Below are 18,037 nucleotides of genomic sequence, written 5' to 3' on the forward strand. Positions count from 1 at the left end.
CGTGTCATTTGCATTTCTATAGAGGACACACCATCTAGGAGAAAGATGAAGACACACCATCTAGGAGAAAGATGAAGATTTGGCTATCTCCTTTGCAATGAGTGTTTACTTGACACAAGCAGCCTTTAAAAAATTTGAACTTTAGCAAGAACCGAGACTTTCTATATAAAATGACAAAAGCTAGAAGTAGGAAAGGATTGGTCATCAATCAGCAGTTTAAAGAAAATTTGCAGCAGAATATTTCTGATCCCTCAAGTTCCTGCAGCCATCTATCAAGGATAAACTCACTCAATCTCACCCGGCCCCTCTAAACAGTACAATAACTCCGCAACCTCTCCTAACTCTCTCTCGCTGGGCTTCCTCCTAAACTGAAAATTCCAAGAAACACTACTCTTGGAACCATAAATGTAAAATGAAAAAAACTGATGAATTGTGAAGGGACAAATTTCTGTGAAAACTTGGAAATCGATTAGAAAATGATTCTCCCAACCACACATCTTCCTAGAATCTAAACCCCGTCCCATCCCCCAGTGTCAGTTTAAGACGAGCTTTAAATTCATTCTTCAAAGCTTGAATGGCCTTCCAAGGACTTCTAAAAGTTACTCTAGCTCGTGTTTCCGATTCCAACCTCTAAAACACGAACCATATTTACCTTTTATCACTCAGCACTACAGCGAATTACCATCCCTTGGGAATCTCCAAAGCCATTTTGACATTAGAGCTTTAGAAATACCACAGTGAAACTACCCTCCCTTGAGAATCTCCAAAGCCGTTTTGAGAGAAGAGCTTAGATATACCAATGAATTACCCTCCCACGAGAATCTCCAGGAGTTACAACGGCGATAGATAAGTTGATGAGAGACTTTTTTTGGGGAGGTTGTGAGGAAACAAATTCAGATAACCTTGTGGCATGAGCTGAGATTTGTAAAACCCAAGGAGAAAGGCGGCTTGGAGATTGGCAATCTGGCTCTTCACAATAAAAGTTTGTATGATTTGAAAATTGGGAGGCTGCCTTTTCTGCCTGGCTTGGGTTGAGTATTTCTAGAATTATTCTTGTCTTCTAGGCACTATACAATGGACAACTTTTTTCTTTTTTAGTGATCGTGAACGTGAGCAATATGGATATTTGTTGTTGCAAGATATTCATCCGAATTAGAGGAGATTGTGCCAAAAATAGAGTTATTAGGATTGATTATGATTTGATTTAGTTTCCTAGAATAGCTATGTGTATAGTTGTTAATCAGCTATTTATTTCCTAGGATAGTTTCCTTAAATAGTTCCTTGTATAGCTATTTATTTGTACAATTGTATTCTGATCATACATATCAATAATATACGTTATTCACTCATATGGTATTAGAGCAAGGAATTCTTTTGATTCCTGGAAACCCTAGTCTATTCTACTCTTTTCTTACCCGCAGAAAACCTAGCCGTTCCCCCATTTTCCTTCTACCCAAAACCAGTTCTGTTTTTTCACCATGTTAGACGTTATTTTTGAGTCTACAAGCGCCCTAGAACAACCTTAGAATGCTCCTACAAGCCTATCAACACCCGCTGCTACTACAACCCAGGCCCCCACCTCGGAATCTCACTCCATTCAGATCACTACCATTAAACTGAATGGAGAAAATTTTTTGCGCTGGTCTCAATCTGTGCGCATGTACATCTGTGGTAGGGGCAAGATCGGATATTTGACCGGAGAGAAGGAGCCTGCGGCTGATGATGCAACTTATCCAACGTGGGATGCTGAGAACTCGATGGTGATGACTTGGTTGGTGAACTCTATGGAGGAGGACATAAGCTCCAACTATATGTGCTATCACACGGCAAAGGAGCTTTGGGACAACGTCAATCAAATGTACTCGGACTCTGGAAATCAATCTCAAGTGTATGAGTTAACCTTGAAACTCGGAGAAATCCGCTAAGGTGAGGATAGTGTCACTAAGTATTTTAATTCTTTGAAATGCCTTTGGCAGGATTTAGACCTATTTAATGGTTATGAGCGGAAATCCCCAGATGATCGTAACCATTATAAGAAAACGGTGGAGGATAACTGTATTTTCAAATTTCTTATTGGTCTTAACGTGGAGTTTGATGAGGTTAGAGGGGGGATTATTGGTAGGCAGCATCTTCCTTCTACTGGAGAAGTGTTTTCTGAGTTTCGCCGTGAGGAGAGTTGCCATCTTGTCATGCTTGGCAAAAAGAGTCTCGGCAACACCGTTGAAAACTCGGCTCTTGCTGTTGGTATTAATGCTGGAATCACTGCCAAGAAACCTGATGAAAAACCTCGCGTTTGGTGTGATCATTGCAATAAACCACACCATACACGTGAGACCTGCTGGAAGATTCACTAAAAACCAGCAAATTGGAAGGGCTCGTGAAGGTTGATTCACTTGTACTCCTACTGCACATGAGGCCGAATCTGTTTCCTTTAAGAAAGAGCAGATGGATCACCGCCTAAAGCTGCTGAAATCCAACTCCGGATTGTTAAGTACTCCTAATGCTTCCGTTGCTCAAGCAGGTAGTAAATTAAATGCCTTATCTTGTCATTTCCCTATTTATTCTACTCCTTGGATTATAGATTCAGGAGCCTCTGATCATATGAAAGCTTTTCTCATTTATTTCATACTTACAATCCTTGTTTTGGTCATGAAAAAATTCGTATAGCAGATGGTTCATCCCCCATAGTCGGCAAAGGTTTGATAAATCTATCTAAAACCATTTCTCTCAAAAATGTTCTCCATGTTCCTAAACTTGTAATCTGCTATTAGTTAGCAAACTATCTAGAGATTCTAACTGTCGTGTCACCTTTTTTGAATCTTATTGTGTCTTTTAGGAACCGAGCTCGAGGAAGATGATTGGCAGTGCTAAATTGATGAATGGCCTCTACTATTTTGAAGATGAATGCCGTGTTTGGAATTGTTCTTGTTTTTGTTTTCACGTTTTTCGAGAAAGAAAAAATGAAAACGATTTCAAAACTGCGTTTGACACAATTAAAGACAAAAAACGGAAATGAAAACGATTTTTTAGTTTAGTGTAAAATGGGAGAGAAATGAAAAACGACTTTTAGTCATTTTTCATTTTTTGTTTTCGTTTTCTCCTCTCTCGAGCACACAGAGAGAGAGAGAGAGAGAGAGAGAGAGACATTAATGTGTTTTTTTTTACTGAAAACAATCTCTTGATAAAACTACCAAACGCATTTTCAAAAATGATTTATGTCTGAGATTGAAAACGTTTTCATTTGCATTTTCATACAAAAAACAAAATCATTTTGGAATGAGTTCCAAATGCATCCGAAGATTCTAAGAATAAAGGAGCTCAAGGCTTCAGTAGTATTAGTTCTACTCCAGTTAAGGATCAAATTATGCTTTGGCACTATAGACTAGGGCATCCTAGTTTTCCTTATCTTAAAAAACTATTTCGTACTTTATTTAAAGGTTTGGACTGTTCTAAATTTCATTGTGAAAGCTGCATTTTATCAAAAAGTCATAGAACTATATATCCTTCAAGGCCTTATCAAGCCTTGAAGCCTTTTTATTTAATCCATCGTGATGTTTGGGGTCCTTCAAGGGTCAGTACTTCGGGAAAAAAATGGTTTGACTTTTATCGACGATCATACTCGTTTATGCTAGGTTTATTTAATGAAAGAAAAATCAGAGGTTGAGAACTTATTTAAAATTTTTTACTCGATGATTGAAAACCTTTTTCAAACTAAAATTGGGATTCTTCATACAGATAATGGAACTGAATATTTTAAGGAAGTTCTCGAAAGATTTTTTTTTGCAGAAAAAGGTATTCATCATCAAACTACTTGTGTTGATACACCTAAAAAAAAGGTATTGCTGAGCGTAAAAATAAACATTTACTTGAAGTTTCTCGTGCTAGTTTGTTTTCTATGAATGCTCCTAAATATCTTTGGGGCAAAGCTGTTTCAACTGCATCCTATCTAATTAACAGGATGCCCACTTGTGTTCTAAACTACATTACACCCCTTGAATGTTTAAAAAAATATTTTCCTAAATCACGTATTCAATCTAATCGCCCTCTGAAAATATTTGGATGCACGATTTATGTCCATATACCTAGTAAAGGCCGATCTAAACTTGATCCAAGGGCCGAAAAATGTATTTTTATTGGTTATGCACCAAGCAAGAAAGGATACAAGTGTTTTAACCCAAAAACTCGGAAAATTGTTGTTTCTATGAACGTCACTTTTTTGGAAAATCAACCTTTTTTTCAAAATATTTCTCTTTAGGGGGAGAACATAGGAGAAGAAGGAAATTTTTGGGGTATTACTTCCAACCCCCTACCAAAAACCGTGGATTGCATTACTAACCCCATATCTCAAAATGAGCCTTTGAATAAAAAGGAACTTACTATTCCTAATATTGTTTTGGAAACTAGTGATCCTAAGACTATTTTGCCAAACACTTTTGAGTCCTCGACAGGGGGAGAAATACTACCTTTGGTTCCCAAGGAACAAGATACAGAGTTACTCACGTATTCGAGGAAAAAGAATCATCAAAAGAGGAAGAGGCCTACTATCCCTTTAGCACAAGCTCAACTAGACACCATGGGTAATGAATCTGAAAGAAATACAAGTACTCTAGATACTTCCTTACATAATTTCGTTCCTAGTCCTGATGAAATATCTGAACCTAATATTGATCCTATGCCTAATTCTATGCCTAATGTCGATTCTAATGATTACGATATTCCCATAGCAATCAGAAAACGGAAGCGCTCTTGTACCTCTCATCCTATGTCCAAATACCCGTCCTACGGAAAACTCTCAAAGAAACACAGTGCCTTTACATCTAAAATCTCTAATCTGCTTGTGCCAAGAAACATTTAGGAAGCACTTAATGATCCTGACTGAAAATTAGCAATGATGGAAGAGATGAATGCTCTGAGGAAAAGTAGGACATGGGAAGTTGTCGACCTACCCATGGATCAAAAAACAATTGGGTACAAATGGGTGTCTACAGTGAAGTGCAAGGCGGATGGAAGTGTAGAGAGATATAAAGCGAGACTCGTGGCTAAGGGGTTTACTCAAACATATGGGGTTGATTACCAAGAAATACTTTGCCCCGGTTGGCAAAATAAATTCCATTCGGGTACTATTATCGTTAGCAGCAAACTATAACGGGCCACTACACCAGTTAGATCTCAAGAATGCTTTCTTCAATGGGGATTTAAAAGAAGAAGTGTTTATGAACCCGCCGCCAGGATTTGAGAAGGTGTTCGGCCAAGACAAGGTTTGCAGACGTAAAAAATCTCTGTATGGCCTTAAACAATCTCCAAGAGCGTGATTTGAACGTTTTGGAAAGACTGTGAAGAGTTACGGCTATCATTAGAGCCAAGCTGATCATACAATGTTCTATAAACGCTCGGAGAGAGGTAAGATATCCATCCTAATTGTCTATGTGGATGACATAATTCTAACATGTGATGATTTTGAAGAGTTAACATGTGATGATTTTGAAGAGCGTGACTTGGGTATGTTAAAATATTTCCTTGGTATGGAATTCGCAAGATCAAAAGAAAGTTTCTTTGTGAACCGAAGAAAACACATTCTTGATCTTCTTAGAGAGATAGGTCTTCTGGGTTGCAAAGCTGCTGAGACTCCCATTGAAGCCAACTTGAAACTTGATCCCCGCTAAACCTGAAGATGTGATTGATAGGGAGAAATTTCAGAGACTAGTGGGGAAATTGATCTACTTGTCACATACACGTCCTGATATAGCTTTCGCTGTGAGCATGGTAAGCCAGTTCATGCACTCACCAGGACAAGAACATTTTGATGCAGCCTATAGAATACTAAGATACTTGAAGGGAACTCCTGGAAAAGGGTCTTATGTTCCGGAAACGGGACAACTTACAAATTGAAGTCTATACAGATGCAGATTGGGCTGGTAGCACTACTGACAGACAATCGACTTTAGGCTACTGCACCTTTATTGGAGGAAATCTCATTACGTCGCGGAGCTAAAGTGTTGTGGCTCGAAGCAGTGTTGAGGTTGAGTTTAGGTCTCTTGCACTTGGAATTTGCGAGGCAATGTGGAGAAAGAGATTATTTGAAGCGCTACGTGGTGGAGCAAAAAATGAAGTGTTGTGGCTCGAAGCAGTGCTGAGGCAGAATTTAGGTCTCTTGCACATGGAATTTGTGAGGCAATGTGGATAAAGAGATTATTCGAAGATTTGAAGATTCCGGTGTCTCTTCCTATGAAGATTTATTGTGATAACAAAGCCGCCATCTCAATTGCTCACAATCCAGTTCTACATGATAGAACTAAGCATATCAAGGTTGAAAAGCATTTCATCAATGAGAAAATTGAAAGTGGGCTAATCTGTGTTCCCTATGTACCAACTGCACAACAGATAGCAGACATACTCACCAAAGGGCTACACAAGGGACAGTTCGAACTACTAGTCAGCAAGCTAGCTATGGAAGACATCTACAAGCTAGCTTGAGGGGGAGTGTTTCAAGATATTCATCCGAATTAGAGGAGATTGTGCTAAAAATAGAGTTATTAGGATTGATTATGATTTGATTTAGTTCCTAGAATAGCTATGTGTATAGTTGTCAATAAGGTATTTATTTCCTAGGATAGTTCCTTGTATAGCTATTTATTTGTACAATTGTATTCTGATCACACATATCAATAATATACGTTATTCACTCATATTTATGTATATGTGCATTTGTGTTTGTGTGTGTGTGTGTGTGTAAGAAATAAGGAATAGCAGGTAGTTTAGAATGTGTGACTTGGTGATCGTGAACGTAGAGCAATATGTGGACTTTATGCAATGGAATGGAAATAAGGCTAATCTGACGAGTGTGGTGCTGTAGCTTATGGCCTTTTGACTCTGCTGTCTTGCTTTTACAACATTTGATTTTATTGTCCTGATCCTTCTTTTAACTGGTACTTGATTTTGTTCACATTTGATTTTAAACGCGGTACTTGGGTGCCATACATACATGTCTGTGCATTCAAATTCTTACAATGTAGCATGGTATACCTATTTTTTGCGACTCTTCTCAGAGGATTTGGATCATACGGATGGTAGATATGAGTTTTAGACGCACAAGATTTCAGATAGAATTTTAAAATTCCTCTCTCTTTTCTATGGTTCAATTAAAGAAACATCCAAAAATTAGAAAACAATTATACCATGGATTTTATTCCTGAATTATTTTCCATTTAGAAGGCTGTTCCTATACAAATCCGATTGGTGAAGGATTACCTTCTTTCTGTGGCTGCTAGAACTACTTGTTTTGCTCCTTCAACTATTGGTACATCCTTAACTGTAATCAGCTAGTAAAAATAATGCTGTAACTTATCACATTTGCCTTTCCTCAACCTATACTATTAATACATAATTCTTATACCCAACTCTTTACCCTTGTTTCTCGTTAAAGCCCTTTCCACCTTTACAATAATGTATGATTGCTGTCATTACTTTGCAATTAATAACTCTTATTATCTTAGCTTTTGCAAAAATTATTACTGTGTTCTGCAATTACGACAAAATGCCTGGTGGTTGCTACGCTTGTTTAAAATGTAGAATGTTGCAAGTGGATGAATCCAAGTTGAAAGATACTGTTATCCCATCATTAACAAAAAGAATGTTATGTGCACTCTTAAATTTTCAATTTTTAAGCCATGACTTTGCTTATATGGTACATGGAAGGTGACAATGAGTGCTAGCTTGGATTTAAAAGTCCATCATAAGCAGAAATCACGAACAAATTAACGCACAAATCCATCCAGAGATCATCAAACTGTTTTCTAAATGTAGCATGCCCAGTCAGGTGCAAAAATTGCCTCCCATAACTCTTCTTCTTTTTTTTCGGAAAAGAAACTTAGATCTCTTATTAATAATCAAAATTATGTACAACGGATGACAAATGGAAAAGGGAAAGATTTCCCAAGCAATAAAACACAAGAAAAAAACTATCTAAAAGAATCCCAATCTCTTAATAGATCAGAGAAAAGTAAGCTACTAAAATCCTTCTCACTACGAATCCAAAAACGCTATCTGTACTTATAATCTATCCCATAAAATGTGCATTCATCCCTGTGGTCCTCAAAAGTGCTATGATTTTTCTCTAATCACACTCCCCACAACAATGCTAAGTAGCTAACTTCTCTAAAGTCCTCCTAGTTCCAGATCCTGACCAAAAAGAAAACTCAGAAATGTCCTTGCAGCTCTATGGCACGACCCAGATGAGTCCCAACTCATTCAACAATAGGCACTATAGCGTACATGTTAAAGGGTAGTGGAGAAATAAGTGATTCAAAGTTTCCCCTTCATTTTTGCACAAAATGCACTGCCCTGGGGACATTGGCTGGTACGGTTTCTGTCTCCATTAAATTGTGTTCAGTTTATCAAGAAAGAAAAGCCAACAAAACACTAGAATTTTTGAAGGAACTCATGTTTTTCATATTAGATCGGTGAAAGCAGAATTTGGAGCCTTGGCGTCCTCAATAAGAAAAGTACATAATAATAATAAATAAATAAATAAGACTGGACATAATAGAAACCCGAACTATCCTCCAACCTACCCCAAATTGTAAAAACTTCTAAAACTGAAACTAAATCCAATGCCTCGTCTGATTCCCTTTCTGTCAAACTCCTAGGAAACTTGAAATCCCATCATGGTTCCCACTCCCTCTCCCTTGATGCTAAAACAAAATTGGAAATAGGGCTGTTTTGGAGAAACGGTAATCTGTATAAGGCAGAGAATTGCCTTGTTGCCTCCACCAATTTCCTTACAATGATTCAAACTGCACAAATTTTAGCAGTTTAAATATAAAGCAAGACGATTGTGGATTCACTCTAGTCTCCCTTCTCTATTTCTCCTCTCGTAACTCACACTTCGCACACCAAGTGTTTATTGGACTTGTATATAGCTCAGGTCATAACTCTAATGGGTCTAAATCTTATTACCAATAGAGTTATTTAGCTCAATGCGCCAGCTGAAGTATTATGAGAAGGTGAACCCATGGGCCTCTTATCATGGTCTGCAAGAGTCCTATTGATTGCTATGGGTTCACCTTGCACACAATGGTTTAGCTAGACTATTGAGTTCCATAACTCTACTGTTTAGGCTTTAGGCTTCTTTTTTCCTTTTCTTTTGGCTTTAGCAGGAAAATTGTCTGTGGGTGTCTTTGAATTCATCAGTTGAAGAAACCAAGAATTAAAAGCCCACTTACTAAATGGCTTTGGAGGTTTCAAATTCTGAGCATCTTGTTGCCTGGGAAGAAGCGTGTAAGCCTAAGGAAAAGGGTGGGCTAGGGATTGGCAACATTATATCTCAAAATAAAAGCCTACTTACTAAATGGCTTTGGAGGTCTTATAAGAAGGTACTCTGTGGCACAGTGTCATTAAAAGTATGGTTCTGGTTTTGGTGGCTGGGAGTCAGGAGATTGTTATACGGCGGCATTCAGATGCCCGTGGAAAGCCATTTAGTCCTTGCGTCCTTTGTTTCGGTCCCATGTGATTTTGAAGATAGGCTATGGTAGAAGAGTGACATTTTGGGAGGATGAGTTGGCTGGGGAAGAGTCTCTCGCTGTTCTTTTTCCAAACCTCTTTAGACTGTCAAACCTAACAATTAGCCCATCTCTTCTTCTTATACCATAGACAACGATTCTACTATTTCTTGGAATTTTCACTTTAGGAGGAACCCTAGTGAGAGGGAGTTTGGTGAGGTGGTGGAGCTGGTATCCGGTTTGGAGGGAGTAAGGGTCTGTGTTGCTTTAGAAGATAAGAGGTTGGTGTGTGTTGTGTAGGAACAAAAATGAGACCTCGGATCACTTGGTCCTCCATTGCTCCTTTTCTTCGAACATATAGTGTAAAATTTTTGGGGAGTTTCGTTTACAGGGGAGTTTCGTTTACAGTGGGCTTTTCCAAGAAGTGTTCCTAATTTAATGGGTCTTGATGTTTCAGGTGGATGGAATAAGAAATCTAAACGGCTATGGAACATAGTAATCTTAGCTTCTCTTTGGGCGTTGTGGCGGGAAAGGAATAATCGAACCTTTGATGGGGTAGAGGGAGAGGTTTGTGAGCTTTGGGATCGCATAATTTATTGGGTTACAGCTAAATAATCTTTATTGGCAACGACAGATCAAATATCTGCCGTTAACGCAACGTAACTTCTAGTCGAGAGTAAAAGGTTTATTAATGCTTCTTTTTATTTTTTAAATAATTTTAACAAATCTTTCCTAAGAGTAGTTTTTGAAGTGAACTGTGCATTATGATTATGTACAACTCTAATATATCGTTGCCAATTAGAATGCTCTACAAAACTAAGTGGTTGATCTAATGCAGCTATCATTCGTGCAATTTCCATATGATCTACTTGCGGATCGTATTTTCAAGTGGTTAGACTATCAGTTGCGCGATCAAAAGATAATTGTGTTTGGTGGGGTTCGGGTCCGTTGGATTGGCTAAGCTTTTGAATACACTTTTCGGAGTGTCTTCTCAAATGTGTTGTGTCGTGAATAGTGTCACATTGTAATTTAGATAAACAATATTTACACTGAACTATATGTTTAGTGTTACCTTCATTGTCGATCTCCTCAATTGTGTTGAAGTGATCCTAAACTGTCGAGATGCACTTGCATTTCCTCTTGGAGGTTGCAACACTTGCAGACGCAGTAGCACTTACACTCGTTGCTTTTTCATGCCCACTACCATTGCGACCACGACCTCCAGTACGTCCACTATGGCTCGGATTAGTAGATTCCTGCGTAATAAATTCATTAGTGGTAAACTGCCATTCTTCCACGTTGTGTTGGGCATCAACGGGAATACCACTATAACCAAAAGAATCAACAACAACAACAACAAACAACAACAAGCCTTAATCTCAACTTAATTGGGGTCTATATGGATTTCACGTTTTCACGCAGTTATGTTCGAAACTAAACTTTTATGAAGGTCTAGATCTAGAATGTCTTTCCTAACTACTTAGGTTCACGTGATTCTTGGTTTACCACTCCCTCTCCTAGTATTAGGTATAAGAATGTCCTCCCAAGCACGAACTTGTGCTTCTTGCGGTCTACGTTGGACATGTCCGTACCACCTTAAGCGGCTTTCGCGCACTTTATCTTCTATTGGTGCTACACCTACTTTACTACGAATAACTTCATTCCTTATGCGATCCATTCTCGTATGGCCACTCATCCATCTTAACATACGCATTTTTGTCACACTCATTTTAGATAAATGTTGTCTCTTAATGGCTCAACATTCACTATCATATAACATAGCTGGGCGGATTACAGTCCTATAGAACTTTCCTTTCAACTTAATAGGTATCTTGCCATCACATAAAATTCTTGTAGCATTCTTCCACTTAACCCACCATGCCTTAATCTTATGTTGAATATCTTCTTCTATATCTCGTTCGTACTGCACTATAGATCCAAGGTATCTAAACTTCCTAGAAGCTTTAATTTTCACACCATCTAAAGAAATTTCATCACTCTGATTACTTGAGTTACTAAACCTACAATGCATGTATTCAGTTTTCGTCCTACTTAACTTAAATCTCTTCGTCTTGAGAGTCTTTCCTCACAGTTCTAACTTACGGTTAACTCCTTTCCTATGTTCATAAACTAAAACTATATCGTCCGCAAAAGGCATACACCAAGGAACTCTATCTTGGATTTCTTTTGTCAGCTCATCCATCACGATGGTGAAAAGATAAGGACTAAGAGCATATCCTTGATGAATGCCGATCTGAATGGGGAACTCTGCCGTGTAGCATCCAACAGTTCTCACACTCGTGACCACCCTATCATACATGTCTTTAATTACCTTGATATACCTCACACGCACTCATCTCTTTTTTAGCACCTACTATAAAACTTTCCTCGGCACCCTATCATATGCCTTTTCTAAATCTACAAAGACCATATGTAGGTCCGTTTTGGCTTCTTTGTACATTTCCATCAACATCCTAAGAAGAAAAATGGCTTCTGTGGTTGATCTGCCTGGCATAAAGCTAAATTGGTTACCTGAGACGGTAGTTGTGGCCCTTAATTTCCTTTCGATAACTCTCTCCGAAAGTTTCACAGTATGGCTTATTAACTTTATGCCCCTATAATTGTTACAATCCAGCACATCTCCTTTATTCTTGAAGATGGGGACAAGAATACTTTTCCTCCATGCATCAGGCATATGCTTTTTCTTTAGTATCTCATTAAAAAGTTTAGGCCTCGTTCATTTCACCGATTCGAGTTTTCAGTTTTAGGTTTCTACAGTAAAAAGTTCTCAGAAAATGTCACATCAAAATTTTCTGCAACAGTAAAAAGCTCTCAGAAAATGTCACATCTCAACTCGAATTGAAAACTTGAATCCGCGAAGTGAACGAGGCCTTAGTGAGCCACACAATTCCAGCATCTCCTAATGCCATCCAAACCTCTATTGGAATATCATTTGATCCACATGCCTTCCCCTTTTTCATCTTCCATAGTGCAGCTTTAACTTCCGAAATTTTAATTCCTCTTGTATACATCACATTAGGTTCTCGTTGTGACTTAAGATTGTCAAACTCTATCGCATGGTCATCGTTATATAGCTTCTCAAAGTAACTCCTCCACCTTTCCCTAATGTCTTTATTTTTTGTCAGAACCTGATCTGTATCATCCTTAACACACCTCACTTGATTTAGGTCCCGACACTTCCTTTCTCTTATCCTAGCTAGTTTATATATATCCTTCTCTCGTTTTCTAGTCCCAAGTTTCCTATATACTTCATCCAAGTAGAACGAGCCTTACCAACTGCTCGCTTAGCTTCTTTTTTCGCTTGTTTGTACTTATTAAAAGTTTCAACATCCTTATACTTTGGTAAATCTCTATATAAATCCCTCTTGGTCCTAATAGCTTTTTAAACTTCCTCACTCTACCACCAGGTTTCTTTCCTAGGGGGGCCTTTACCGTTAGATTCCCCTAGTACCTCCTTTGCCACTTTTCTAATGCAGATGGCCATGGCATCGCACATAGTATTTGCATCACCTATATATGACCAAGTAACTTCATCTAACAACTTCTCTTTAAAGGCCAATTGCTTTATTCCCTTCAAATGCCACCAACGAGTTCGTGGGAGGTGGTTTATCTTAGTCCTTCTATAGCAAAGCTTAATATTAGCTCACATGTAAGTTCACTAACCTATGTTGGGTGGCTAGTACTTCTCCACAAATTACTTTACAATTCTTACATAGAGAACGTTCTTTATAAATAATCTATCTGACTCAAGTTCCTCTTATTTGAAAAATGCGCTTGTTATGATAAAATCATGTCCCAACGCAAATTCCAAAATAGATTTTCCTTCTTCGTTTTGAGCTCCAAAACCAAAACCACTGTGGATCCTTTCAAAGTTTTCCCTATCCTTACCAACATGCCAATTGAAATCTCCTCCAATGAAAATGCTATCCTCATTGCCTATACGACACACTAAGTCATTCATGTCTTCCCAGAACTTGACTTTAGTTTCTGCATCCAATCCTATTTGTGGAGCGTAAGGACTAATTGCATAGATGAACTTTTTTTCTAATACCAATTTGAGCATAATAATTCTATCCCCTATTCGCTTAATCTCAAATACGTCATCCTTCACAGTTTTGTCCACTAGAATACCAACTCCATTGCGATTCCTTTCCTAACTTGTATACCATAACTTGTGTCCTAAATTTCCAATCTCCTTTGCTTTCTCTCCTGTCCATTTCGTTTCCTGTAAGCATAAAATGTTAATTCTTCTTCTTACCATAATATCTACTAATTCCATAGATCTACGAGTTAAAGAACCTACATTCTAACTACCTAAATAAATTTTCCTATCATGGGTTAGCTCTGCCCCTTGCACACGTCCATGAATGTGCAAGGACCCCCCTTGCATATTTTTCACCATATCCGGGGCCCGACATGGCGCATGGGCTCGCTTTTCCCCCCGCACTCGTCCATGAATGTGCGAAGACCCCCCTTGCCTATTTAACACTATACCCGGGGCCAGGCATAGCGCGTCGCAAGTAGGGAACGCCCCAACAGATTCTATGTGAGTGAAATTCGTGAGAGTGACTTTTTTTACGATGGTTGTCAACCTACCGCAACCCTCCTCCTTTACCCGGGCTTGGGACCGGCTATAAAAACGCATAGGCGGAGTTACTATAACCAAAAGAATCCATTATAAAAAATAAGAGTGATTTGAGAGAGAGAGCTTTAGGATATTGTGATAGTTTTTGGAACAATTGAGAGAGATTGAGAGAAATTGAGAGGGATTGAGAGTTTGGGTGAGGAAAATGTGTGGGGGATGGGGGGTATTTATAGGGAAATTTCTGGGTTAAAAAATTAATTTTTTTCCCCCAAATTCGGACCCAACAGTTATTTTTTTTCTTGGAGGGTCGGGTTCGGGTGGGCTCGGGCTGAAAATTGGGCAACGGTAAAAAAAAATAGCCGTTGGGGTTGGGCATTTTGAGCTTCGGGTCGGGTCGGGCACCAACGGTCAAAAATACATCCGTTGGTCAGGCTTAGGCTTCGGCCAATTCAGGCCGTTCGGGCCTGATTGAAAAAAATTAAAAAAATTCCGACGGACAGCGGTTGACGGCGATATCACGGCGTCGGGCTCTGGCGAGTTGTCCATTTTCGGGCAGCCCGAGCCCGAGCCCGAAAAATAAAGTTGGACGGGTCGGCATTTGGGCCTGCCCGCCAAGCCCGAAAAATTCGGGCCTCGGGCTGGCCCGCCGGCCCAAAGTTCCAACACTAGGTGGTGCTGTGGACTTCGCAAGACACAGAATTCAAGGCTTTTTCATTCTCGGATCTCTCAAGGGGATAGGATTTAATTTTGTCTTAGTCTTGATGTTGTAGTCTTTTGCGTTTGTGTATTTTTTTCCGGAAAGATTGTATTTCTTGATTGCCTAGTTTGCTTCGAGGACACCTTGTCGTCTGATGTTTGTACTCTCATTCATTTTTAATAATATTTCTCGTTTCTTATCAATCAAAAAAAAAAAAAAAAGAAAAAAAAAAAAGAAAAAAAAAAAAGAAAAGAAAGAAGGAAAAGTTTCATTTTCATCATCAAATGACGAGTTCAAAGGTTGTCTGTTCTCTATGTTCTTTTTGACCCAATAGAATGTTGTGTAATTTGCTCAGCGCTTTTATTTCCCCCTGTTTTTTGGCTGTCTCACTTATTAGGTTAACTTCTTGTTCTCCTTTGTAAGTTTTTTTCTATTATGAATATGTTTTCTATTTCTCCTAATAGAACAAAAAATCTTTAGAAGGTATCTTACTTTCATACCTGTTTCATTGGCATGATTTTTACTTTATGGTGCCACCCAGTGGACATTTGTGTATGGTTAATCAATTACATGAGAAACGGCATAAATTTATGATTTGAACATATAACGAAGACAGAGTATACGAAGATCACTTATTTTTAGTTATTTATTTATGATCTTATTTGTATTTATCAGGAAATCAGCTGGGATCTGGATTTCTGGATGAGCAACAAGAACATGAAAGCATACTTAATCAGTGTATTGGGCAACTTGAAAGTGCCGAGGCAACTAGGCTTTCATTGGTTTCGCAGCTCAAAGAAGCACTTCAAGACCAAGTATAAAATTTATTGCTAATGCTCTTGTGCTTTCGGTTTGTTTCCAATTTTTCATTGATTCACCAGCCATTATAAAATTTTCAGGAATTAAAGCTGGATAACATTCGCACACAGTTGCAAGTAAGGACGAAACTATTATCTTGTCTTTATTACCTCAGTCAGAAGTAGCGATCGCTTATTTAATTTTCCCATTGGCTTAGGAAGATTCCAATTTCGGTTGTTTCCTTATTATTTATTTATAATTCAAATAATTTAAAACTTTTAGTTCGGAACGTGGATGATGTGCAGTTCTCATTAGATTCAGCAAACGGGTGTTGTTGAGTTATTGATTTATGTTTCTTATTATTTATTTTGTTTTTGCTTTACCTAGCATACAATTTGGTGTTTTACCGTCAGTACCCTTTGTAAATATTTAATTGCGTTTGGATTGTTTTTCTTATAGTCATCAGATACTTTACTTTTGGATGAATGTTTTAGACTCAAGTCAGATATCTGTAACCGTTGTAGCTGGGGAAGTCTTTGATGTTATGGCCCTGCGGGTGTTGGGGCAACTGTAAAAGACTGTAAGAATAAGACGACCATTAAATTAAAGGTTTAGCTATTTTCATGAGCAGAGTAGGCACTTAGAGTTAAATTTATGACTGGAGTCCTCTTGAAAAGCTCAAGGTAGCCTGAGTTTCTTGAATTGGTATTAGAAGAAGATGGTTTAACCTTTAGGGGTTAGTTGAGTTGTTAGGCCCGCGGTCTGCTCCTTCATTCTGAGAATGTGAAGTGTAATTTCTACATTGGTGATTTGTGACTTTCATACTTTTGTTGGCTCTCACCAAAACAAATATGGTTCCTTTTTGAAATAATTGTGCTGGAGGATAGAAAAAGGCTAACCTACATGAATGGAATATAGTAATTTTGTGTTTAAAATTTCTGTGTGTGTTTATCCTTGGTGCCGAAGTGCATATTTAGCTTCTAATGGGCTGGAACGATGGTGAAATTTTTTCTGTTCAGGTTGCTCGGCTCTACATTGAACAAGCAAGTAATGTCAGAAAGAGATTTACATTGTCTCCTGCTCCTAGTGCAAGCAACGCAATTAACCCAACAACAGAAACTACAAAGGCCGTTGAGCAGAATCAGCCTGTGGTTCCACCAAGCAGTACCCAGTCTCAGGCTCTTGCGCAGCCAGTGGCTTCTTTTGCACCTGTAAAAACTACTGATGAAGAGAGCAAAAAAGCAGCAGCAGCTGCTGTTGCTGCTAGGCTTGCTGCCTCTACGTCTTCTGCACAGATGCTAACCTCTGTGCTGTCATCCCTTGTTGCTGAAGAAGCTGCTTCCATGAATGGCGGTTTGACATCAGCTGGGTTAACATCGGGGTTACCCATGTTCTCTCCAGAAAAACGACAGAAGCTTGAGAAGTCAATGCCTTCATCTGACGTCGGCAATTCCGATGTTGGCAGTGCAGGTTATTTTACTTTATCACAGCAATCGATATCCACTGTAGCACTTGCACCATTAACAGGATTGCAATCAATGCCTCAAGGAAGTCAGATGCAATCTACTTTTGCCCAGCCTCTGCCGCCACCTCCCCCGCCCCTTCAATCTCCAACAACTCCATCAAATCAGTATGTTCAATCCCCCGGTCTTATGGCAGGTGTAATGCCTTTCGGTTATGGATCAAATACTCGTCCTCCCCCACCCCTACTGCCACCACATTTTGCAATGGGATTGGCGAGACCCAATCATCAGCAGCAACAGCAGTCGCAGCTTCAGCTTTCACCACAGCAGCAACAACAGCCACAACTACAACCTGCCAATGGAGGATTTTACAGACCGCCAGGGATAGGATTCTACGGGCAAAACCACCAGCCGGCAACACCACCAGTTCATCGGCAGTGAGTTCTGCATAAGAAAAATCGCTGCGCGAAAATCTGCCCCAACACCTATGGCTATTTGATGTGGGTCAGAGCGCCAGCAAAGATGGTTACCACCTTGGCGGTGAGTACTCCGTGGGAGGGATTGTAAGCACATTGTCTTTTTGTAAATTAGTAGGACATTGTGACTAGAAAATCTCTCCCCATCGGTAAAGAAGTTACTTGGCAGCTGTATTTTAATTTTAAATGTTTTAAGCGTCTTTGGAATGCACTATGCTTAGTCTACATTACCGTTGCATTCTGCACAGAATGACTGGTGGGCATACTGATGTGAGGTTTAGAATTGTTGCATATGCTGGTCTTATCAGCTGACTTAGGAAGCTTTCTTCCAAATTTATGCTAATGTTCAGAAAATAATTCCTCCCATCTATATTCTTGGAGGCAAGCTTCAGGGGATTTGTGGACTTCACTTTGCAAGTAGGGCACTTTTATGTCTTCATAACCATCTGACGGTTGAAATTCAACTACTAGTAAGAAAATGTTGTTGTTCCTATGTGCAA

General features: G+C 39.0%; 1 protein-coding gene across 2 annotated transcripts in view; it reads left to right on the plus strand.

Moving 5' to 3' along the window:
* Window positions 1-18,037, plus strand: part of LOC21410541 (regulation of nuclear pre-mRNA domain-containing protein 1B) — a 44,372-nt gene extending 26,335 nt beyond the window's left edge. For both annotated transcript variants that reach the window (XM_024175353.1, XM_024175352.1), the window contains exons 6-8: window positions 15,476-15,615; window positions 15,700-15,735; window positions 16,618-18,037. In XM_024175353.1, the coding sequence (XP_024031121.1) occupies window positions 15,476-15,615; window positions 15,700-15,735; window positions 16,618-17,502 (1,061 nt within the window). In that variant the 3' untranslated portion in view covers window positions 17,503-18,037. The remainder of the gene's footprint in view (window positions 1-15,475; window positions 15,616-15,699; window positions 15,736-16,617) is intronic.

Source organism: Morus notabilis, unplaced genomic scaffold (genome assembly GCF_000414095.1).
Source record: "Morus notabilis unplaced genomic scaffold, ASM41409v2 Scaffold78, whole genome shotgun sequence".
Taxonomy (NCBI): Eukaryota; Viridiplantae; Streptophyta; class Magnoliopsida; order Rosales; family Moraceae; genus Morus; species Morus notabilis.